Source organism: Protopterus annectens, chromosome 1.part0, assembly GCF_019279795.1.
Source record: "Protopterus annectens isolate FY-2018-M chromosome 1.part0, PAN1.0, whole genome shotgun sequence".
NCBI classification, from domain to species: domain Eukaryota; kingdom Metazoa; phylum Chordata; order Ceratodontiformes; family Protopteridae; genus Protopterus; species Protopterus annectens.
In genome coordinates, this window is record NC_056725.1 from 1,813,864,354 (window position 1) to 1,813,890,081 (window position 25,728).

At 39.0% G+C, this 25,728-nt stretch overlaps 1 protein-coding gene across 3 annotated transcripts in view; it reads right to left on the minus strand.

Annotated features, from left to right (window-relative positions):
• GHR (growth hormone receptor) overlaps positions 1-25,728 on the minus strand; it is a 1,761,548-nt gene that overhangs the window by 164,033 nt on the left and 1,571,787 nt on the right. For all 3 annotated transcript variants that reach the window (XM_044069744.1, XM_044069739.1, XM_044069749.1), the window contains one exon: positions 9,058-9,217. In XM_044069744.1, coding sequence (XP_043925679.1) covers positions 9,058-9,217 — 160 coding nt within the window. The remainder of the gene's footprint in view (positions 1-9,057; positions 9,218-25,728) is intronic.

Here is a 25,728-nt window from a genome sequence, read left to right on the forward strand (position 1 = left end):
AATCGGGATTTGTTAGGAAATTTTGGGTGAAAGAATAGAAAAATGAGAAAACAGAGCACAAAATCAAGCTAAATTAAAAGTTGTGTGTTTCATAGTAGGTACAGTTCCTTAAATATGTTTTCAGTCTGAGTTGGGTATCAGGGGCCGCCTATCACATGAAGTTTCTGCCTAACCTTAAGTGCAGCATTAGCCTTAAAAGAAACCTTTTCCCCAAATTAAAGGCTACGATTAGGCTGCTTGGGGTTGCAGCTCAAGTAAACCTGCACTTTCACTCGCATAACCTTGCTATGACTAGTCCAGCCCTACTGAATGTAGACAAACTCCAGTGTAAACACAAACTGAATCTATGCTTCACAACTTAAATAGTTAAGGTTAAACATGCCTGTTAAAAAAAAAAATGAATCTTCACTGTCACTGCCTCAATAATACTTATTCCAGTCCTCAAAGTGAAAGACAGCCCTATAACTTTAGATCAATTGTAAGCCTAATTCAGCCATAAGACTCAAAAACCCAGTCCTAGACGCTCAAACTCTTTGGTTACATGTTAGATTAGGCTTATTTAGTGGATGATGTAGAGCATGTTTATTACTACATAGAAGGCTCTGACCGCTGTATAGTACAGAAAAGTCCATACACACATCTGCATGACAATCAAAGTAATACACAGCATACAGAACTAACTCTGCAAAGCTGTGTAGTTCTAAGGGATTGCTATTTGTGATGGCGGTGTTAAACATTTCAGGGTTAACCACAGAATTTAATTTTGTAATGACCTAGTGTTTCCCAGTCCAAACACTAAGTCTGTCCTGGGTGGACAAAGCTGGTTCATATGGTGGAATCATAACATTAACAAGCTTTACAATAAAAAGAAGCGACTTCACCAAAAGTAAGAAGAGTAATTCTCATAATGCTAGAGACTTCATCAGTGAAATAAATAACTCAGAAGCTTAATAAAATCCAGTAAAGTCTAGTTTGAGGCTAAAACAGCTATCTAAGCCAAAGACAGTCATAAGGTCTTTTTTTAGTTATGTTCACAATCTCAAACGCACAATGCAGCAAAGCACTGATCTGACTGTCAATGAAATTACCTACACTTAGGCTGAATATATAGCCAACATACGGGCCAATAAATTCAACTCTAACTTCATTCTTCTCTCCCTCCATATGTCCCTCAAGATATTCCTGAAACTGATTTGCCTGTAGCTATCACACAAGACCAAATCCTAAAAGCGCTATTAAAAACAACAAGTAAAGCATCTAAGGCTCCTGACAATATCTCTGGATGCATTTTAAATGGCATGAACTGCGATTTAGTCGTATCCCTGACTACACTGTTCAACTTCAGCCTTCATACAGGTTTCTTACCAAGCATATGGAGAAAGTACAGCTGTGCACACTTACCATAAATGTAGATGTTCTGAGTGTATTCACTGTTGCAGTCATCACACTTGGGTTATCCTGCCAGGGCCAGCCCTCATTCGGCCCGAATACCAGAGGCTTAGCATTTCTGCGTCGGTTGCTGAGGCTCCAGGATTGACGTCAGGTCGTCAGTGGTATACAATCAAGCAGCCAAAGCCATCACATCAGTTTTTCTTGCCCCAACTGTCAGGAGCCCCAAAACAGGGAGCTAGGTTATGGTGGAAGAACACCACCAGTAGAAAGTCAATACCAACAATTCCCTGTAAGAAGTGAGGAAGAGAGAGAAAGAGACAAGGGGGACGGAGGGTGGGAAACCAGGACTGCAACAGTGAATACACTCAAACATCTACATTTACGGTAAGTGTACACAACTGTATTATGTTCTTTGTGTTTCACTGTTGCAGTCATCACACTTGGGTTGATTCCCAAAGCTGTAGAAAAGGGTGGAGGCAGTCAAGAAGAATGGGGGGCTGGCTAGGATGCCCTACAAGACTGCAGTTGCAAAACCTGCCCTGGTTTTGGAGAAGATAGGCAGGTGGTAATACTTGGTGAAGGTATGAACAGATGTCCATGTTGCAGCCTCCAGGATGTCCCTGGTGGGGAACCCTCTGAGAAAAGTTGCAGAGGTGGATGTTTCCCTGTGGAATGCGTCCTGACCCCCTTACAGGGTGGTTTCCCGTGGTGTTTGTAGCAGAAATGGATGAAGTGTGCTATCTATTTGGAGATTGATTGATTGGATATGGCCTTGCCCTCTGCCCCTGCTGCAAAGCTGACTAGCAATTGGTCAGTTTTCCTAAAAGTTTTAGTCCTATCCAGGTAGAATCTGAGCTGTCTCTGTACATCTACAGAATGCAGAATTCTTTCCCCCTTGTTTTGTTGGTTAGGGAAAAAGGTGGGCAAATGAATTGATTGGTTAAGAGCCACACTGGACACCACTTTAGGCATGAAAGTTGGGTTAGTCCTGAGGGAGACCCTGTCAGCATGGAAAATAATGAAGGGCTCTACAGCCATGAGTGCTTGTAGCTCTGAAACTCTTCTAGCTGAAGTGATGGCCAGAAGCAAGGCTGTTTTCCAAGAGAGAAATTTTAACTCTGCTGAAGCTGCAGGCTCAAAGAGGGATAGGGTGAGTTTTTCCAACGCAAAGTTAAGGTCCCAAGCTGGGGTAGGAGGTCTTCTGGGTGGCCTTAAACTGTTAACCCCTCTTAGGAACTGTTTGATGAGAGGGTGTAAGAAGAGAGGTGGCTCTGTGCTGTAATAAGCAGAGATGGCAGAGGCATGAATTTTAATAGAAGAGAAGGATAGGCCCCTGTGCAGTAGGTCTGCTAAGTAATCCAGGATGAGGGGTAGGGAGGGCTGTGCTGTTTCAGCTCCTTTAGCCTGGATCCAGTTCCAAAACCTTTTCCACTTGTCAGCATTGGATTTTATAGTGCTGCGGCATCTGGCCTCACGCATAACATCCAGGACTTGTTTGCTTAGGCTGTCAGCTGGAGGAGAGGTCAGGGAATAAGCCAGGCTGCCAGGTTCATGGTCTGCAATTGTGGCTGCATGAATTCTCCATTCGTCTGGGTCAGGAGTGTTGGGATCTGAGGTAGGTGCCATGGTGGCAGGGGTGACAGTCTGCACAGCAGTGGGTACCAGTGCTGGCGTGGCCAGTCTGGGGCAATTAAGATTGCCCTTGTTTTTTTCTCCCTTATTTTGAGCAGTACCCTTGAAAGTAGTGGTAGAGGGGGAAATGCATAGATCGAGAGGTTTACCCATTGGAAGGCTAGAGCATCCACCTTCCAGGCCTTGCTGTGAGGTTCCTTGGAGCAGAATTTGCTGAGCTGGTGATTGCTGTGGGAGGCAACGTGGTCCACCTTCGGGGTGCCCCATTTCTGGGTTACAAGGTTGAAGGTTCTGTGGTCTAGCTGCCACTTGTGTGGGTCTAGCAGATTGCTGCTTAAGTTGTCTGCCAGAGAGTTTAAGGAGCCTGGCAGGAATTGTGCTAGCAGGTGAATTTGCATGGCTGAAGCCGTGTGCCAAAGGGTCATGGCGAGCCTGCAGAGAGGATAAGAGTGAGTTCCTCCCTGCTTGTTGATATACCACATCACTGTGGTGTTGTCTGTTTTGATCAATAGAGGCCCTGGGGAGAGAAGGGGTCTGAAAGCTGTCAGAGCGTGCTGAATAGCTAGCATCTCTTTTTGGCTGATGTGTAGATGTATTTGATTTGGGCTCCAATGGCCTTGAATGCACCTACCGTCCAGGTGTGCACCCAAGGCATAATCTGATGCGTCTGTGGTGAGGGTCTGGGCAGCGTGGGGTTGTGCGAAGGGAAGACACTTGTTGTGGTTGCATGCTGCTGCCCACCAAAGAAAATCTTTCCTTAGACAGGGTATCATAGGTATGATAGTTAGTTTTATTTATGTACCGTTGTAGTTTCCTCATATGCAGTCTGGCATATGGAATAAGTAGAATGCAGGAGGCCATGAACCCTAGAGCTTGCAGGATTTTCCTTGCGGATAACTGGGTTCTAGTGACAAGTTGAGAGAAGTAGCCTGTCAGGTAGGCTTGTTTTTCTGGATTAAGGAATGACATCTGGGATGCTGTGTTCAGGCTTGCTCCCAGGAATACAATTTTTTGAGTGGGGACTAGTTTTGATTTCTTTTCTTTTATAGCATACCCCAGGGAGGTCAGCAGGTCCTTTGCAAAGGTCAGGTGCTGCAACAGCTTTTCCTGACTGCTTGCCTGAATCAGGCAGTTGTCTAAGTAGGGGTAAATTTGAATTTTTCTTCGTCTGCAAAAAGCAATGGCTGGAGCCAGGCATTTTGTGAAAACTCTGGGAGCAGTGGATAAGCCAAAGGGAAGCGCAGAGAACTGAATGTGCATAGATCCTGCCCTGAAACATAGATATTTCCTGCAAGATTCCCTGATTGGGATGTATAGGTAGGCCTCTTTTAGGTCTAGGGTGGCTAACCAAGCATCCTTGCAAAGCATAGGAAGAAGCTGCTGGAGGGTGAGCATTTTGAATTCTGGTATCACAATGAAGGTGTTTAGAATTGATAGATCGAGGATTGGGCGCCAGGTGCCCTCTTTTCTGGGTACCAGGAAAAGCCTGGAATAGAAACCTTGGCCTATATGATCTGCAGGAACAGGCTGTATTGTCTTCATGGAGAGCAGGGATTGGACTTGTTTTTTGGCATATGCCCACTGGTTTGTAGGAAGATCTGGGAACCCTTTTGGGGTTGGCAGAGTGTGGAAAGAAAATATGTATCCCTGGGACACTATGTTGAGGACGGGTTCCTATCACGTAGTCGAACTTTTACAAATTTGAACCACATACGGTTGAGACCATACATTCCAATTTGTTAAAGTTCAAGCGTTTGAATGGAAATCTCCTTAAGTGGAGGTTTCCATTCACTTCAATGTGGTGTGATCTCGAAGTTGGTATATTTAAGTAGCAGGGGTGTGTGGGGCGCAGCCCCTCACGTGGGGGATGCCGGGGGGGCACAGCCCCCCGGCTTAAAACAAGTTTTTGTTTTGTGCGCTGTGTAATTTTTTTTTTCAGATATTCAGAGTTCTGTAACTTTGAACATAATGGTTCTACCATTAGCTGTTTGGAGTTACGGAACTTCGACTATCTAATACAGACCCACTGATGACCCATCAGTTGTTGGTAATAGAGGCCCAGTTGTTTGCATGGAATGAGAGTTTTCCTCCTAGGGGTACATGTTGGTGGGCAGAGGCAAGGGGTGGAAGTGTAAAGTCATTGTGAGTTCTTTCCATAAGGGGGTGGCTGAGCACTCCCTGCTTTTGAAGTGGAGGAATTCCATTACTTAGATCTCTGCAGTCCCTGGGACTGCTGTCAGGGGGCTCTGCTTGCCCTAGGTCTTAGCTGAGCTGGCCTGGAGGGGGCCGGAAAGGACCAGTGCTTGGAGGGGCAATGCCTACTAAACCTCAGAGGTTGGACCTGTAAGAAGTCTTTAACTGTCTGCATAGATTTAGCTTTTTCTTCCATCTTTTTTAAGACCTCTTCTGCCTTGGTGCCAAACAAATTGCCTTTGTTCAATGGTGCGACCAATAATTTTGATTTGACATGGTCTGGCATGGTCTGTTCCTTAAGCCAAGAATGCCTTCTAAGTACAGAACCAGTGACTGCTGCCCTGCAAGATGCTTCTAGGGTGTCAAAGCCACATTGCAAAGTGTGTTTAGAAACTTGGTTTGCAGAATGCATACGCTCCTGTAATTCTTTATTTTCTGCACAAGCAGGAAAGGTAGATATCTTTTGTTTGAGGAGTTCCATGGTATGTTGCTGGTATTTCAGCATGTGTAACTGACAATTTAATGCTCTAATGGCAAGAGTTGCAGAGGTGTATACTTTTTTACCCCACCTCTCTAAAGCTCGGGAATCCCTGTCCAAGGGGATGGGATTCTTAGCTGTGGTTGCTTTAATTCCTTTAGGTCCTTGGGAGATGACCTCTGGGTCAGCAGTAGGATTTTTGAAAAGGAATTTGTGAGAGTCAGGGACTCTGTAATACCTGTCAGGTTTCCTGGGAGCAGGAGGAAGGGTGTCAGGAGTCAAACTGGACTCCATAAAGACATCATCCACAAAATCCAAGACAGGAGGAATACCTAAAGGTCTGTGCTTTGGTAAGTCTAAGAACTCCTGGAGTCTCTTTTTGGACTGAGGATAGTCCTGACATTCTCAGTGAAAGTGCTCCCTTAAAGTATGTAGGGTTTCACCAAATGAAAAATCCTCTGAAGGAGAGGCAGAAGGAATAGATTCCTCTGCATCTGAATCCTCATAAGCAGATAGGGGTTGCAAGTCATCATATTCAGAAACCTCAGAGTCATCGGACTCCTGGACAGATAAAACTGCTGGGGACAAGTCTTTTTCCTTTGGAAGGGGTAGGCTGGCTTCCCCTAATAAGCATGATAAGGTCTTCTGCCATTTTAAGCATTTGAGATTGAGGAGTGGAAGCAGGTGCATGCGCTTGGGTCTTCGTTTTTTTTGGCGTAGTTCGTACCCTGGGCCTTAGAAACTTGGTAGTTTTAGAAAGAACTGAAGAGGCAAAAGAAGTCATCGGTTTGTGGTGAGTATCGATAGTGCGAGGAACTTCCTCGGAAGCTGGTGCCTGCTCAGCGGTTCCGGACCCATCCAAGGTAGAGACATCCGCAGGATCCTTAGTCAAAGAAGAGTCATGCGGCATACCGGACTCCGAAAGAGTCTCGGTAGCAGCCTGTGAATCCAGAGAAGCGGGCATCAGGGGCTGCGAAAGTGCCTCACTGAGGACCGGAGAACTGATGACTAGCTTAATGGAAGCATCGTCGGCAGTTTTGGAACTGTGCGGTCTGTCTCTGTCTTTATCCTTATGTTTTTTTGGAAGATCGGTAGTCAGATGGCTTACCAAAGCTATATCGGAATATGGGGAACGAGAGCAAAAATATTTAGCTACAAGGGCCCGATAACATATAGTTCTGGCGTTGAACAAAGCACAAAAGCGACAGTGAAGTACGTCATGGTCTGGTGCCTAAACAGGTGACACAATAAGAATGGAAGTCTTGGTGTGGTATTTGCTTTCCACGGGTGAGACAATTGTTAAAGTTTTCTGACATCGGTTAGAGCAAGAAAAAAGGATCCCCAATGGGGTACTTGGCTTTAGAAGACTTCAACTTCAATTCGGAAACGAGTCTCAGGTAGTGGCCGACCGGCACTCTGCTTCGGGCTCCTCGGCAAGATAGACTGATGTAATGGAGTCAACTGCCTGATTTTATACCACTGATGACCTGACATCAGTCCTGAACCGACAGCAACCGATGCAGAAATACTAAGTCTCTGTTATTCGGGCCGACTGAGGGCTACCCCTGGCAGAATAACCCAAGTGTGATGACTGCAACAGTGAAACACGAAGAATATCATGCCATTCTCATGCATAAAGGAGGACTTTCCGAACACTCAAGCAATAACCAACCTCGTATGAGAAGCTATGGAAAGACTTATCATGTAACTAATCAACAAGGACACAGGGACCCTCCAAACAATGGACTAACCTAATTTTGGATTTGTCAAGGGCCGGTCATGCTTACTTAATCTGGTGGATGTTTTTGAAAAGGTCACCAAAGCGATGGATGAAGACAAAATGGTACACACCTCATACCTTGACCAGGCCAAAGCTTTCAACACAATCCCCCACTCAGCTAAATAAACTGCGACTAAGCCTCTATGTCACCCACTGGATTGTCACCTGGCTCACAAAAGAGAGGACGCAGGAAATCAAAATAGGGGAAGCTAACTCCACAAAGTGAGCAGTCACCAGCAGAGTCCCCCAGGAATCTGTGCTGTACATTTCCTGTTTGGCATCTACATCTCTGACATAAAATCCAATACCAGAGGGCTCTAGTTGACTAAGTTTGCAGATGATTGCAAGCTGGGAGCAGTCACTGAATCCCCACAAGACTTTGACATCCTAAAGGAAGGTTTGTCCAAAATAAATCACTGGTAACAAAATCATGGACTGTAACTAAATGCCAAAAAAATGCATTATCGTTTCCTTTGGGAAGTCATCTACCCTGGGGAGCTACCACACTGACAATACACCCCTAACAGTTAACACACAAATTCAGGATTTGAGAACTTATGTGGACAGCGACTTAACTTTTGACCAACATGTGTCCACTGTTATAAGAAAGTTCTGTATTGCACAGCTTATAAAAGAAGGGATTGTGTCTAGATCTAGGGATGTCATTGTCCTCCTTTAATCAGTCCTCATTAGGTCAGTCATTAAATATAATGACCCCTTTAGTATGTCCAGACACATGCAACAATTGGAACACCCACAGGGATACACAGCTATAAGGATACAAGGCCTAAACAACATGTTCTTCATGCACCAACTCAAAGCCCTGTCTCTATACTCTGTACCCTACAGACTGCTAAGACGTAACCTGTGTCTGGCAATACAAGCCATTATCCGACCCAGTACTGATGAGTTTGCTATACATCAGCAAATCAAATGGTATCAGAAATACTTAGTCAAGAGATCTAAACCTCTTCTGCACGAAGAGAAAGGTTTGGAGGGACAGGTTTATCTTGCAGGGGATACTGTTGCTCTAGTACAGATTCCCCATCCCTATTCAAGCATAACATGGATCTATATATGGGAAAAAGAAAATTTACCCCAGGACTGCCTGCTGTACTATTAACGAATAGAGGCAGCACCTAAATGCTTTATCTCATGCAAGGGTCCTCTCATATTAATTACTGTTATGATCCCAGTCATTCTCACTAGGAGGTAATATATAATTATCCACCACAGGATTGGTAAAGCTGATCTAACACCAAATGGGACAGACTAATTCAAGCACCAAAAGAGAAAAAATGGCTAGGCTTAAAATGGCCCACAAGGGTAGCTAGCCTAGTACTTACCTATGAACGTATGAACAATGAGAACTTGGAAATTTTTTTTGTGGTTCTCCTCCAACTTACTCTCTTGACAAGTTAAGCCTAAAAGGTTCACATGACTTAGTGTTAGATTATTCTGTTAAACAGTGGCTGATGTCAAATTATGAGAAATCATTTTTTCAGTGTTCTTTCTTATTTCAGAAATGTCAAGCAACAATATTTGTTGTTAGATTTAAAAAGGGTATGAAATGTTTTCTCACCTAGGTTTTCTTTTATATTTCTGGGAATGATGACATGAATTGCATTACTAAACTCTCCGTAATTCAGAAAGTTGCGCTGCTTACATCGTACTCTGATTTCATATTCTCTACCAGTTATTAAAGAGTATACTGGCAACTTTACCTTCCTTGTGGGATCCTCCTAGGAAGATAAAATATTCACAGTATTACATTATTAAACAATCAAAAAGAAAGAACGTATTCATAATATCATATTATTAAACAATCAAAACATTAGAACTGTACTTTTTAGTCTTCCAAATAGTTTATGCTAAATGAAATCATTCAGTAAAATGCAAGTGAACCAAATTTTTATTCATCAAGAATGTCCTCTTTGGAAGTTGAGCAATCTTACAAATGACCTATACCTTAGCACAACTGCAGTTAATACATTATTTACCTGGTGGGGGACCTTGTTTGCTTGGTACTCAACCTGCCAGTTAGCTCCTTATCGGTTATCAAGTTGGCAGGTGGCAGTTATTACACTGAAATCATAGCTTCTTTTTACAGGATATGGCCCTTCTGTTTTTCAGGGAGTGGCGTACAACAGCTGCAACATAAGCAAGTGCAGTTCCCTATAGCTTACAGATGACCTCTGCAGCTTTAACATTAGGACTTGGTATGTTAAGTTTCACCACAGCAACAGGTCAGAAAGTCTGAAAAAAATCGCACCTCCAAATAAACAACCTGTTGGTCAGTCAGGGTACTCTCCACAGATCAACATTTGACCATATTTAGGTTTACTATTAAACATGAAGTAAAAATGTCAAGTACAAAAGCTGTATTTCTGTACAATAGCCACCCTACGACTCTTAAGCTGCGAAATATTCACTTGAAGATCAGTGAAGACGGGTTTTCATTTTTAAGTTTTATCCAACAGCCATATTCTTCATAACAGTAGTACCAGATGTTTTTCTATTAAATAACTCTAATACAGAGTCAAAATCTTTGGAAAAATACGTTGATGTGTTTGAACAGTGACTTAAATAATGAGAAAAGAAAGATGACAGAGAGAAAGCTAGACTTCATGAAGTTTGCTGTGACCACTTTCATTCTTTTCTCTGCAAATTCCCTGAGAATATACCATTTTACACTGAGTAACTATGCACTGGCAGAAACAATCAGTAAAACCTGCAAACAACATTGTTTTACACTTTCTCATGTTTACATCTAATGAACAAAAGATGGGTATACTACATCTGTAACTGCGAAGCACAAGCTATCGAACAGTTCAACCCAATCTGCACACCAGTAACTATGTAGTCCATACTTCTCTACCTCAAGCACAAGAAATATGGAAAAAAAACATATGTAATGGGGGGGGGGGGGGACTTTAAATATTGCTCTTAGAAAGTTGCTAGAATAACAGGTTAGGTTTTTCTTTTCAAACACCTTTACTGAATTACCACTTGTGACATAGGTAAATTTAATTCATATAAAAATAATCAAACTATATTAACATAAACATTACACTTCACGTATATTGCTATATATCATATAACCTAAGCAATATTACATAAATTACTCAATTCCTACTTTTTTTTAACAAGAAGCATCTTCATTAAACCATCAATTATTACATAGGCAATCAAACATTTATATAAATGAAAAGAAACCACACCAAAACAGTCCTAGTAGCAAACATTTTATATAACAAACCATACTGACACACTCCCAGTTGCAAACACTACACATCACTTATAATCTACCTAATCATTTTCAGTCAAACATTACATAGCTCATTGGCATTCCTCCCTTGTATGTATTGTTCCCACAATTCCTAGTTTTTCCTATATAGTTTCGTCCTACCCTTTTCTAAAGATTTCACTTCCAATTGTTTTACCTCTGTTACTATATTTACTACTTCCAGTGTACTTGGTTTAGATTTTGATTTCCATTTTCTAGTAACTGTTTTTTGGCAGCCACCACTATTAGACACAGCAAGGTTTTACCATGCCTAGGCAATTCCAATTCTGTATCATAGCTCAGAAAAATCATCTCCCTCGTCAGACCAATCTGCTCACCTAGCATCTCCAACAGTGCATCCTGCAGGGAATCCTTAAAGCCCACCAACTCACTGCACTTCCAGAAAATATGTTCCCAATTACTTCCTCCTTCCCCTTCACACCTCCAACATTTACGGTCTACTTGAGGAAAAATTCTCTAGAATCTACTTGAGGTATAAAAATATATATGTAAACATTTCCAGGCAAAACTCCAACATCTTCTAAATTTCGTTGCATATTTGGGAGACATACATATATCCTCCCATTGTTTCTTTGTGAAGTGCTTATCTAATCTCTCTTCACAAGCCTTTCTAACTTCTTCTGATTGATTCTTATAGTTATCATTCAATATATTACTTGCTCTACTAATTATTCCTTTTTTTAATGGCAGTTTATGTTCCAAATCTATTAAAAGCTCTACCAGTGCTGGTCTTTCTTTTATTTCTTTTAGGACCCCCCCCCCATTTCTTTCTCCTTGCCTACATGCTGATATCAATCCCTGATAGGGAAGGCAATCTCTAACCTGTAGTCCAGATAAATTATTGGCGTCTTCCCATTCTATTATCTTTCCCTCTTTAGTTATTTGCTCCCAATACATTGGTTCCTTTGCCAGTTTTCACCAATAAATTCTGGCCCCCCCGCTTGCCTATTGTCTTTATCCCTAATTTCAGTCATCCCCACCGGCAGAATCTCCTTTCTCCATTCCTGTGTTGGTTTAGTTCTTGGAATACTTTCTGCTACTTTATGGATACAATATTCCACATGATTATTGTTCTCCTTAAAAGCCTGCATCCAAAATCCCAGTTTCTCCTTGCTTCTTGAGCATTCCTCATGTTTCATCATCATCCCTTTCCACTTCAAATTATAGTTTTCTGCCTGTGCTATGTATACCAGTCTTAACTGTGTAGCTCTGAAATACCCATTCAGATTAGGCAATTCCAATCTGTCCTGTTCTACTGGAAGAATCAGCTTATCCCACTTGACTATTGCCGTCTTCCCCTCTCCCAGATGAAGTCCTTCAGTTCTTATTAATTGCTACCCACAACTTCTCCTCTGGTTGATAACAATATGCCTGACCTGTGTATAAGACTAAAGGGACTTAAACATTTAACTGCTTGTATCTTACTATCCATACCCAAACAACAAAGCTTCCATTTTCTCAGTTTTTGTACTATCTTTTGTTTAGTCTCTTCCCACATATCCCTAGCTGCCACACTAGAATAATTTTTAATCCATGCTCCTAAATATTTTATTTTATCCTGTCCCCATAAATATGGGTGTTCCTGAACTAGTTCATGTGTGGGTACATAATTTACTGCTATTGGTTTTGTTTTAACTTCATTAATTTTGTATCATGAAAAGATATGAAACATCTCAAATGTTTCACAACACTGTAATGTGTTTTTCTGGTTTTGCCAGATCCAAAATAATATCATCTGCATACCATATCAATTATATCCTTGAATTTCTGAGTCCCTTATTTTCTTTGTCAATGGTTCTATATATAATGCAAATAATAAAGGGGAAAGAGGACACTCATGCCTGGTCACTCTACTTAAGCAGAAATTATCAGAGAGGACCCCACCCACTTTAATTTTCGCCTCCGATCCCTCATATATTCTCCTAATCAACGTTATAATTTTTTCAGGAAATGCAAATGCTTCCATTGCCCTGCTCATAAAGTCTCACCTTACTCTATCAAATGCTTTCTCTGCATCAAGACCCACCAACAACAATGATATTTTCTTACATTCTGCTTCTCTCTGGATCATTAATGTTCTGTTAATGTCGTCAAATGTTTGCCTCCCCTCCACAAAACCGCAATGATCCATATCTATCAGTTTTGACATTACTTTTGCCATTCATTTAGCTATTATAGACAAGAGCACTTTATAATCAAGGTTTAGTATTGAAACAGGCCTGTATTAGACTGGAATTTGGTTTGCAACAGTGAAGATGTGTCTTGGGGGCCTAGAAGAGAAAATATAACAAAGGAGGGTAGATTTTTGGAGAAATTTATGAAAATGTCTGGCATGAGAAATGAATTCAGTACTTAGGAGTTTGGAGTGAATTTACATATTACTCACAGACATACAAAAACTGGGCTAGGCTAGATGGATTTTATATTTCACACGAACATGTGCATTTAATTGAAGGTCTTGAAACGTACCCAATAACTATTTCAGATCACGCATGAATAATAACTAAAATAAATACACAAGGTAATGAAATAAAAATAAGACACTGGAGTTTTCCCACCTATCGGTTGAGAAAAGGGTAACTTAAGGAATGGGTTGTGGAATTAATTCAGAAGCTACTAGAGAAGATAGAATTATCTTCTGAAAGCATAGCCAAGGAGTGGGATAAAATTAAAGAGGAGTTTAAAACTAGGTTGGAAATAAAAAAGGGAGATATGGTTAAACAATAACAAGAATGATTTAGAGGGATCGACAAATGTTAAAGTATTACAAAATAGGGGGAATCTCTCAGGTCTCTCAGTACAATAAAAGGAGCAACTGCAGAATGCTAAACAGAAATTAAGCAACTGTTTTTGATAATAATTCTAGAACACAATCACTTTTAGCACAACTCAGACAGCAGACAGTGGAAAGGGCAGTCACCAAGCTTAGGGAGCCTATAACAAGGAAGATAACAAGAGACCCTGTAGAAGTATTAGAAATATTTTGGAAATTTTATGAAAATTTGTATAAAGCAGAAAAATGCAGAAATCAAGAAAAGGTACAAATGGAAGTATTTATGGAATAATAAAACATGCCAAAGTTAGAGGTAGATGAGGCTCAATTACTAACAGTTAGGACTGGAAGGGATGAGATAAAAATGGCTATGTATAACCAATCTACAGGAAGGTCCCCAGGAATAGATGGTATTCCTGTGGAAGTTTGGAAGTTAGGAGGGAAAAAAAACTAATAAAGATATGGAAGGTTTTGTTTAACAGTATTTTAAGAGGAAGAGATGTACCAGCATCCTCGAAGAGGGCGGTGGCAACAGTAATACCTAAAGAGGCTAAAGATCAATCAGATCCAGCTTCATTACAGGCCTATTTCAATACTAAACCATGATTATAGAGTTTTTATGTCTACAGTGGCTACAAGAATGGCAAAAGTGATACCAAAATTGACAAATATGGATCAGTGTGGTTTTGTGGAGGAGATGAAAATATTTTACAATATTAACAGAACACTGATGATCCAGAGGGAAGCAGAATGCAAGAAAGTACCTCTTTTACTGGTGGGTCTTGATGCAGAGAAAGCATCTGAGAGTAGATTGGGACTTCATGAGCAAATCAAACACAAACCAAAAACCAAACAAGTGAAAATTGGACCAACAATAGGAACTGGAGGACTGAAACCACCACAAAACGAATTTGACCTAGGTTTCGTCTTTATTTAGACTTCTTCAGAACAAAATGTTAAAAAATGGTCACCCACCAGAATTTATACAACTTAAGATGACATCATTGATCAATTAGTCAATTAAAAAACATTAAAAAAACTTTTATCATGCTTAAAGCAACCTGAGCACACACACACACACACACACACACACACACACACACACACACACACACACAAACAAACCACTAGTAATATGATGAACATACTGCATTAGTAATAATAAAAACTTCATAAATCAAAATCAAAAGTTATATAACAAAATATATTATGATGATAATAATAAACACCAAACACCACACCATATAATGTATAATAGTAAACTAAGTACAATCATTATACACAACAAGTGGAGTTGTTAACTAATCACCCAAGAATGTGTTTCAGTTTCAAGATTGGGGCTATACTAATGTGATCATTAATGCCAGGAAAGACAGTTGCATTCAACCTAAGTTGCCACCTCACCTCACTAATGTCTAAATGCAAATCTAAAATCCTACCCTGTACATCCTTAATTATATTTTGCAATATACAAAATTTAAAATGATGCCCATCATGCGTTTCAATGTGCCTGTAAAGGGTATTAGTGGTTTTCCTTAGTCTTATATCTGACAGGTGCTCATTAATCCTGTCTCTAAAGGCTCTACTAGTTTTTCCGACGTAAAACGCTGGACACTGTACACACTGTGCCATATACACTACATTTTTTGTGTAACAGTCAAAATGCCCATATAATCTAATAGGTACACCTGCCACTTCTAAGTTTAAACCTGTTGGTAAGATGTGATGGCACACACTACATCTCCCACATTTAAAGTTCCCAACGGGCCTACCAGTTACATTGGAAACATTGTCACCCTTCTCTAATAATTGTTTCAAAGACCTTGCCTTCCTAAAAACACATTTGGGATAAGTACCAAGCTTATCCCATACCAAACAATCTAACCTAAGAAACCTCCAATTATTATATATAATGTCCCTAAATATTGGGAGCATCATAAGAATAGGTAGTGATAAAATAGAGGTTGTGTTCGGGAAAATGACTACTGATGTTGTCAGTCACAGGTAGAATATGGCCATCATTGCCAACATTGACAATTTGATTAATTGTCTCCTGGTCCACTATTATGGGATCGATACTTGTTCTACCTTTAATTAGTGGCCAATACACCCCTTCATCCCTCTTCCGTTTAACTTCCTCCACTACAGCTTGACACATACCTTCGGGATATCCTCTCCTAAGGAACATGCTCATTATAAACTCTACTGCCTTCAAAAAATCTGACTCGTCACTAACCATCCTGGCAGCCCTGACCATCTGACCTTTAATAATTGCTCTTTTCTGGTGGCCAGGGTGCCAACTAGAATACCAGAGATAAGAATTTGAGAAAGTGGCTTTTCTATAGATGTTGGTGGACAAAGAATAATTTGTAGGATCTATTTTTAACTTTACATCTAGGTAAGAAATCTCCTGTTTGCTTATAGAGTAAGTAAACTTCAAAAAAATGCATCGTACTATTAATATATTCCGTGAAGGCTTTCAAATCATCTTCACTACCTTCCCATACTATAAACAAATCATCTAAAAATCGGGTGTAGTGTCGAATTTTAGATCTAAAGCTACTGTGTAAAACATATTCCTGTTCCCAGTAGGACATAACATAATTTGCATAAATGGGGGCACAAGCTGCCCCCATAGCTACACCCGTGATTTGCTTAAAATAATAACCTTCAAAGAAAATGTAATTATTGGACAATACCATTTCCATCAAGGTGATGAATACGTTAATATGGTCCTGATCGTACAACCCAGTCTTAAAAAGCTGTTGTTCCAACCATTCCAACCCTATGTCATTGGGTATTACAGAAAAAAGATTCACAACATCAATGGTAACCAAAATGGTATTTTCATTAAGTTCCACAGTTCGTAACTTCTCCAAAAATTGCCAAGAGTCCTTTGTAATGTAATCAAATAACTTGATGCCTTTTTGCAAATGATGGTCCAAATATTTACTGATAAAACAAGTTTTGCTATGTTTACCATCAACTATAGGCCTGAACTTAACGTTAACCAGTCCCTTATGTATCTTGGGAATCCCAAAGATGCCACTCACCAGAGGAAATTCATTGGTCATAAAAAATACTCTGATTCAGTAATTTGTCCTTGCATCAACAGATCCTCAATTAACATATCCACCCTGGCATTTGCAATATTAAGTTGATTTAAACTGCTTTCCTCATAGGTCTCCCCACTTAACACTATTAACATGTGATTGATATAATAATTTCTGTCAATAACCACTAAGCCACTGCCCTTATCATGAGCAAGGCAATGGAAGCATTTGCTTTCCCTGATACAATTATAAGGTTGATTAGAAGAATATATGAGGGACCGGAGGCACAAATTAAAGTGGGTGGGGTCCTCTCTGATAATTTCTGCTTGCGTAGATGAACTAGGCATGGTTTCCGCTTTCCCCTTTGTTGTTTGCATTGTATTTAGAACCACTGGCAAAGAAAATAGGGGACTCAGAAATTCAAGGATATAAGTAGTATGGTAGTCAGGAAAAGCTGGCTTTATTTGCATATGATATCATTTTATACATAACAGAACCAGAAAGGACGATTGTGGTGTTGTGGAACATTTTAAGACAGTTTCAGATCTTCTCAGGATACAAAATTAATGAAGCTAAAACAAAGGGAATAGCGGTAAATTATGTACCCACACACAAATTGGTCCAACAATATCCATATTTATGGGGTCATGATAAAATGAAGTATTTAGGAGTATGGATTAGAAATGACTCTGTGGTGGCAGCTAAGGATATGTGGGAAGAGACTAAAGAAAAGATAATACAAAAATTGAGAAACTGGAAGTTTTGTTATATGGATATGGATACTAAGATACAAGCTATTAAAATGTTTTTAGTCCCTTTAGTCTTATATGGAGGTCAGGCATACTTTTATCAACCAGAGAAGTTGTGGTTAGTAATTAAAAAAGAATTGAAGGATTTTATCAGGGAAGGGAAGGCTGCAATGGTCAAGTGGGATAAGATGAGTCCACCAATAGAACAAGGAGGACTAGGATTACCTAATCTGAGGGGGTATTTTAGAGCAACGCAGTTGAGGCTCTTATACATAGCACACGCAGAAAACTATAATTCAAAGTGGAAAAGAATGATGCTGACACAGCGAGGAAGTTCAAGAAATAAGGAGAGATTGGGATTTTAGATGCAGACCCTTAAGGAGAACAACCAGAATCATAAAGAGTATTATATTCATAAAATCACAGGGATAGTATTCTAGGAAGCAAACCAGCATGAGAATGCAGAAAAGAGATTTTACCGATAGGGATGACGGTGGTCAGGGACACAGATAATAGGCAACAGAGGGCTGGAATTTACTGGAGAAAAACGGCAAAGGAACCAAGGTAATGAGAGCAAATAACTACAAAGGGAAAGGTAACAGAATGGAAAGAGGCCAAGAATTTACTTGGACTGCAGGTTAGAGATTGCCTACCCTATCAAGGACTGATATCAGAGTATAGGTAAAGAGAAAGAAATAGGGGACTCCTAAATAAAAGATCAGCACTTGTAGAGTTATTAATATAATCAATAACAGATGCTGCCATTATAAAAGGAATAATTAGTAAAGCATATAAAATATTGCATGATAATTATAAGAATCAATCAGAGAGGCATAGAAAGGACTGGGAAGAGAGATTGGATATGCAATTCACAGAGACAATGGGGGGGATATCGTTATCTCTCCCAAATATGCAAAGTCTAGAAGAGTTAGGATCTTTGCCTGGAAGTGTTTACATAGAGATTTTTATACCCCAAGTAGTCTCTAAAGAATTTTTCCTTAGGTGGGACAGCAAATGTTGGAGGTGTGACGGGCAAGAAATAGGTGGCTGGGAACATACTTTCTTGGAGTGTAGTGAGCTGGCAGACTTTAGGGATTCCTTGCAGACCTCTCTGTTGGGGATGCTGGGTGACTGGCTAGGGAGATGACTTTTTTGAGTTATGCTCAGAATAAGAATTGCCTAGACATAGTAAAGCCTTGCTGAGTCTACCTATGGTGTAAAAAAAGCAATTACTAGAAAATGGAAATCAAAGTCTAAACCAACTTTGCTAGAAGTAGTGAATATAGTAACACAGATAAAACAAATGAAACTGGGATGTTTAGAAAATGGAAGGAGCAAACCACATAGGAAAAATAGGAATTGTAGGAACAATATATGCAGGGCAGGAATGAGGTTTAAGAGGCAGGATGTGAATGAGCCACATAATGCTTAGCTGACAATGACTGGATGGTTTATAAGTGATGTATGTTTGCAACTACAGTTGCTTCAATGGTGTTTGCTGTAAACTGTTTGCAACTAAAGTGGTATCATTTTGTATGTTTTTCATTTATATAAATGTAAGATTGCCTTTGTCATACATGAACATTTAATAAAGATGTTTGGAGGAATAAAAAAAGAAATGGGCCTCTATGAAGCTGGATCTGATGGAACCTCCTCTTTAGGTATTACAGCTACCACTGCTTTCTTCAGGATGGTGGTCCTGCTCCTCTTCTTAAGATATTGTTAAACAAAACCTTCCAGCTCTTTATCAGTTTTTTCCTCCTAGCTTACAAACTTTCACAGGAATACCATCTACTCCTAGGGACTTTCCTGTAGATTGGTTATACATCACAATTTTTATCTCATCTCCTCCTATCCTGTTAGTAATCGAGTCTTGTTAACCTCTAACCTTGGCATATTTATTTCTTCCATACACACTTCCATTTGTATTTTTTCTTGATTTTCATATTTCTTTGCTTTATACAGGCTCTCACAGAATTTACAAAATATTTCTAAAACCTCTACAGGGTCTTGTTACCTTCTTTATTATAGACTCTAAATTTAGCGACAGCTCTTTCCACTTTCTGTTGCCTGAGTTGTTGTGCTAAAAGTTTTTATGCTCTAGAATTATTATAAAAAAAACAGCTGCTTAACAGCAATCTTTCTAAGCTCATGCATATTATCGAGGTAATCCCTTATTTTCTGCCTAGCATTCTGCAGTTGACCCTCTTCTTGTTCTGTGAGATTCCCCCAATTCTGCAAAACTTTTTACATCTGCCAGTCCTTCTAAATAATTATTGTTACTTCTTAACCAGAGCTCCCCTTCTTTTACTGCCACCTTACCTTTAAACTCCACATTAATTTTATCCCACACCCCAGCTATATTTTCAGAAAACATTCCTATCTTCTGTAACATCTCCTGAATAATCTGCCCTACCCATTCCTTAAACTCCTCTCTTTTCAACAGATAGGTGGGAAAGCGCTTATGCCTCATTTTTATTTCATTAACCTGTGTTTTTATTTTTAGCTATTACTGGAGCATGATCTAAAATAGTTTTTGGGTGTGTATCAAGACTGTCAATTAAATACACTTGCTTCTGTGAAATGTAACTTCTATCTAGCCTAGCCCAGTTTTTACATCTTGGGGAATAATATGTAAATTCACTCCATACTCACATTGCTGAATTCACATCTTCCATGACAAATATTTTCATAAATTTCTTCAAACATCTACCCTCCTTTGTGATATCTTCCCCTCTGGGCTCCCCCAGACATATCCTCATTGCTGCAAATCAAGTTCCAGTCCCGACCTATAAGTAATATTCCTTGCTAAAAACTGATTATTTCTCCCAGAATTTTCTTAAACTCCATTACAGCAGTTTTAGGTGGAATATAAATATATGCCAGTATAATCCTCCTCCCTTGGCAGTAGCCCCTTAGCACTATAAATCTGCCATTATCTTTTTTACCTTCTTTTATCACTACTGGAGCTCCTCTTGCAATTAATAAAAGCATTCCTATTTTACTTTGTCCCAGGTATTCTGCTGAATAACCATCCTGAAAACATTTCGTCATCAAATTCACATGTTCATTTATTTCATTTATTGCTCTGTGTGCCTCTATTTGCAGTGCACATTTTTTAATATCTTTCTTATTTTTTATCTTTGAGGCCATTTACATTTAAAGACATTAAAGAAAGCATCACTGTATTAAAAAGTTATTATTCCTACCTTTTATGTTACATGCATACACTGTTTGGCAAGTTGAACTTTTATACAGTTGTTTCCTGTCATCTCCATTTGAACCTATGTCACATCTTATAAAACTTTTTATTTTATTGAAAGCCCTCAAAAAAAAGTAACACGCCAACAATACCCCCTAAAACTTACTAACTTAATACTAGCACACAAAACTAAGTACACCTTCAAATATTTAAGTTGTACCCTCCTAAAAGGAACAGAAGTCTCAAAATGACAGCCACACTCACAGACATTAATTGACCTAAATGAAAGGTTATCCATGCTAGGATGCATGATGCAGCCTGTGCTTCTACTAAGTGCTGATTGTTTTTGTCTTATCTTTATAGCTCTTCCAGCTGGGAAAACCCCTACATGCTTTCAGAGAAGATTAACTACCTTGGGAAAGCCACTGAATGCTTTCAGAGAACATTATCTACTTTGGGGGACCCTTAAATGCGTTCAGAGAACATCTCTTAGGCAATTTCTCTTTTCTTTTTTTTTCCCCTCAGCCAATCACTCCCCACCAGACTGCGGCCAGTTTCTCTTTATCAGATTGTCTCCATGGAGACAAGAAAACCTGGCAGCCAATTTCTCTTTATCAGATTATTGCTATGAAAACATGAAGACCAGCTGCAGAATTGTTACTGAGCTTACATGTATTTGCTAGATAAAAAGCCTCATAATATTCAGTGTTCTCTCTCAGTTTCTTGCTCTCTCTTAAAACTTGTTAATAAATCATCCACACATACATCCAGTGAGCCAAACAATGCTAAGAGGGTGAACCCAACAAATTAGCTTCTCATATTAAACACTTTAATGGACATTAGCACGTTCACAGTGATAAAACACTGCTTCCTCAGACATAAAAACAAATAAAAACAAATGTATATATAACCATCCACTGAAATCACCAATCAAATTTAAAAGTCAATAAACAATGCAGCCAATCATAAGATAATTTAGAAACACTGTTGCAACCACACTCTCTTACCATTGTTTGGCTCACTGGATGTATGTGTAGATTATCAATCTTTATTTCCTGTGAACCATTTATTTGTGCTGCTACTGCTGGTATTTGGATTTTGTTAATAAATCAATCTAAGGTCTTTAATCCAGTCATTTCCCCATACAAGAATGAGAAAAAGCACTTTAATCTCTCTTATCATGCTTTTTAACCAGGCTTTTTTTTTACATATATGGTGCAGTGCGTAGACTTCTTAACACCGAACAAGAATAGAGAGGGAAGGGAGAAAGAAAAGAAAAAAAAGAACAGCAGCACATGTTTACAATCCCCATTACATTTAAAAACTGAAACAAAATTACTTTATAGCACGTAAAGAAAACCACATGCCAAAGTGGTACTATTTAAGGAAAAAAAATATTTTGCAAGGGCAGCCAGAAGGGATTAGAGCCAGAAGTTATATTCAAAAGTTTTATTGATCCAATATACAGCAATCCAAAAACGATCCACACATCAAGAATAATCCACACATAAATGCCTTAACTTATTCACCACTTTTTCGTCCACATTTGAACTTATTCAGATGTATGCATACCCCTCAATCATCATGTCATTAAATAGATTCAGTTAAAACCAACCACTCCCACTCCAATTAATAAATCAATTAGAAAACATTTAAAATTAATAAAAACATTTTCTGCTAGTAAGTCTTTTCCTAATCTTTTAAATATAAAATGTAAAATACAATCAAAATATGCTTAAAATGTGTACAAAATGAACCAACAAGGCTAAAGGCTTTTTATTAAAAAATGGGGTATGCATACATCTGATGAAGTTCAAATGTGGACAAAAACGCGATGAATAAGTTACAGCATTTATGTGTGGATTATTCTTGATGTGTGGATCATTTTTGATTGCTGTATACTGGATCAATAAAACTTTTGAATATAACTTCTGGCTCTAATTCCTGTTGACTGCCCTTGCAACTGCTTTGTTTTTACATTTCTGGTATCCGTTGGGCACTTGGTCTCTGTATTTATGTGTTTTTGGTGAAAATAAATCTTTACGCATAGTTAACTTTCTCCCTCTGCTTGACCTCCCCAAATCACTTTTCCAAATATTAATGACATGAAGTAGGGTGTATGCTTTAGAGTCCCCCACAAGTCCAACAAACTCTGAAAAAATCCAATATTTCCAGATTTTCTTGTTCTGTCACACTTCACAAATATAATTATTACATTGTAATGCCATATTATGTTACTGGTTTTACTACTGTATATCTCTGAAATCCTGTCTCTGTTTCATTTCCAATGTACTCTTGATTGTTCTAGACAACTCGCATGCTCCCTTCCTTCTCTCCAACATTTTCTGTTGAAACAGTGGAAAAGGTTTCACAGGTACAGTTTCTCTGTGGTCTTTACTACCAGAAGAACAATAAGCAGAATCTCCTTCTGGTTCATAGCTCACTTTTTGTTGCACAAACCTTTGTATTTCCTCCTTAGCATGTACTTCATCAAAAAGTGATTTTGTCCCTCCAGGGAAGAATACCTTGAAGACACCTGGAAACAGCAGTTTTAATTTCACACCTGCATCTCAACATTCCCTGAATTGTGGAATACATTTGCTCCTCTTCTGTCTGGTTTACAGTGAGTAATCATTCTCCACAAACACTCTGTTTCCATTTTATCCTTCTAATTTTGCCAGAATCAACTCCTTCTGCTGGTAGGATTGCATCTTTACTATTAAAGATCTATGTTGCTTTCTTATAACCAGATTTGGAGCATAGACATAATGTGCCCTTTCAACTAACAACTCCTGCTGTGGAATACCAGTCCAGTTGCTTATTTGCGCTTTCATAAAATTAATGCAGTCTGTTCCTTTCAGCATCTCTGGTATAACTGAAATTCTCAGGTGTTCCCTATGTGCTCTGTCCTCTAATTCTATTATTTTTTGAAACATCTCTTTCTGATCAGCCTCATATTCAGTCATCCTTTTCTTTATTTCAACCTCTGATTTTTGCAGCTTTGTCATCTCATTTGAATATCTGTTTAAAGCCTCATTTTTTCCAGCCTTTTGTTGTTTGTGTTGATATACTCCATCAGTGCTTTGTTTATTTTAACCAGGTCTGTATGCAGTTGCCTAGTATCTTCCTGTAGGTTATTGGACATCATGTCTGAAGTTTGCACCGTTTTTGCTGAACAGCTGTAAAACTCGTCAGTGTTTCTTCCTCACTTTTTGTAGCTGATTTTTTCCCAGGCCTTCTGTATTTCTTTATTCCTGGCATCCTGGCAGTGAATTTACTAGCCAGTTACTGAAATTTACCCATAAACACAAGTCTATTGGCCATCTCTGCTGAGTTTCAATTTTCACACTGGGGAAAGCCAGAAATAAGCTGTTACTCAATGTGTAGCCATTTTGGAAGTACTAGAATAAAAGGTTACGTTGACATCCATTTTCTGAAAGAAATGAAATCTGAAAGTCATTTAGTGACTTTCACCCTCAATGACTTGTCAAAAAAAGTTTATGAGGAGCTGTCTAAAATATGAGACACACAGGTTTAAAGGTGAACATTCTATGAAAACTTGTACAGCTGAGAGGTACTGTGTAGCCCATGGAAAATATGGTGCCAAATATGCTAAATATATCAATGGTTACAAGGTATGTAATCCTCAAAACATTAGCATGGAATATGGGCACACAAATGCTGTTCTCTAAATATTTCAGTTCCAGGTTGAGAGATGGCTGAAATGTCAGACTGACACCTTTTTGGTGGTTCAGTAAGCCTGTGCTTCCATTTCAGATACCAAGAACAAAAAATGTTATATTCATAGTTACTTTTTTCCATCTAAACATTAACAACAAAGTGGGGGTATGTGCTTTACAGTTCACTCACACATTTAACAATGTCAACAAATATCCAGTCTTTTTCAGCCACTTTATCTTGCAAAGCCATATTTCACAAATATGACTGATGCTTTACAGTCTCCCATTTATTCACTAATTTTAGTCTTGTTGGTCTTCTTCCTGCTCATCTCCATCTCCCAACACCAGACCCTGTTTCAAGTCCAAGGTACTCCTATTCTTCAGGTCAACTCTAGGCCTGTTTTTCTCTCTCAAGTATTTTGCTTTGAAACACTGGAAACGGTTCCACTGATGAAATCTCTCTATGAACTTTACTGTCAGAAGAATGAGAAGCGGAGTCCCCCTTTTTGCTAGCTGGCTCATTTTTCTTGGATAAATTTTTTTATTTTCCTCTTAGCCTGTTCTGCATCAAAAATGTCTTTGATCTTCCAAGAAAAAAGTACTCTGAAAATAGCTGGATACATCAGCTTGAATATCACACCTGCCTCTCCATATCCCCTGACTGCTAGGATAAATCTGCTTCTCTTCTGTCTGGTGTACATCGAATAATTGTTTTCTAATCATTTACTACAAATACTCTGCTGTCTATAGTTTTTAATACTTTCCCCTTTTGCCACAGGTTTTGTCAGGATCAACTTTCAACTGGTATATATTCATCTTTACTAATATAGGTCTTGGCTGCTTTCTCACGGCCAGGTTTTGATTATACATACTATGTTCCCTTTCAATTAATAAATCCTGCTGTGGAACAACAGTTCAGCTGCTAATTTCTGCGTTTATAAAATTAATAAAGTATTTTCCTTCTAGTTTCTCAGGTACAGCAGAAAATCTCAAGTTTTCTCTGTAGGCTCTGTTTTCTAACTCTACTATTTTTTGAAACAGCTCTTCTTGAAAAGCCTCATACTCGGCCAGCTTTATCTTAATTTCAGCCTCTGAGTTTTGCAGTTTTATCAGTTCATCTGAGCAGCTAAAGTTTCTTTTTTTCCCAGCCTTTTGCTATTTGAGTTGATATATTCCTTCGGTGTTTCATTTAGTTTAATCATCTTAAGTGATTTATTTTTCCCTCTAAATTACTGATGTAATCTCTTTAACCAAAGTTGTAGCTTGAACTGTTTTTTGCAGACCTGCAGAATCCTTCTCAGTGTTTTCTTTTCATCTTTTCTGGTTGACTTTCTTTCATGTTTTCTAAATTTTTTTTTGCTGGTATCCAGGGAGTGTACTGACAAGACAGTAACTGACTTTTTACCCAAATAATGGTTTCAGTGGCACTCCTTTTTCTCAGTTCCTCTTTTCACACTGGGAGAGCTGAAGTTAAAGCTGTTGATCAGTA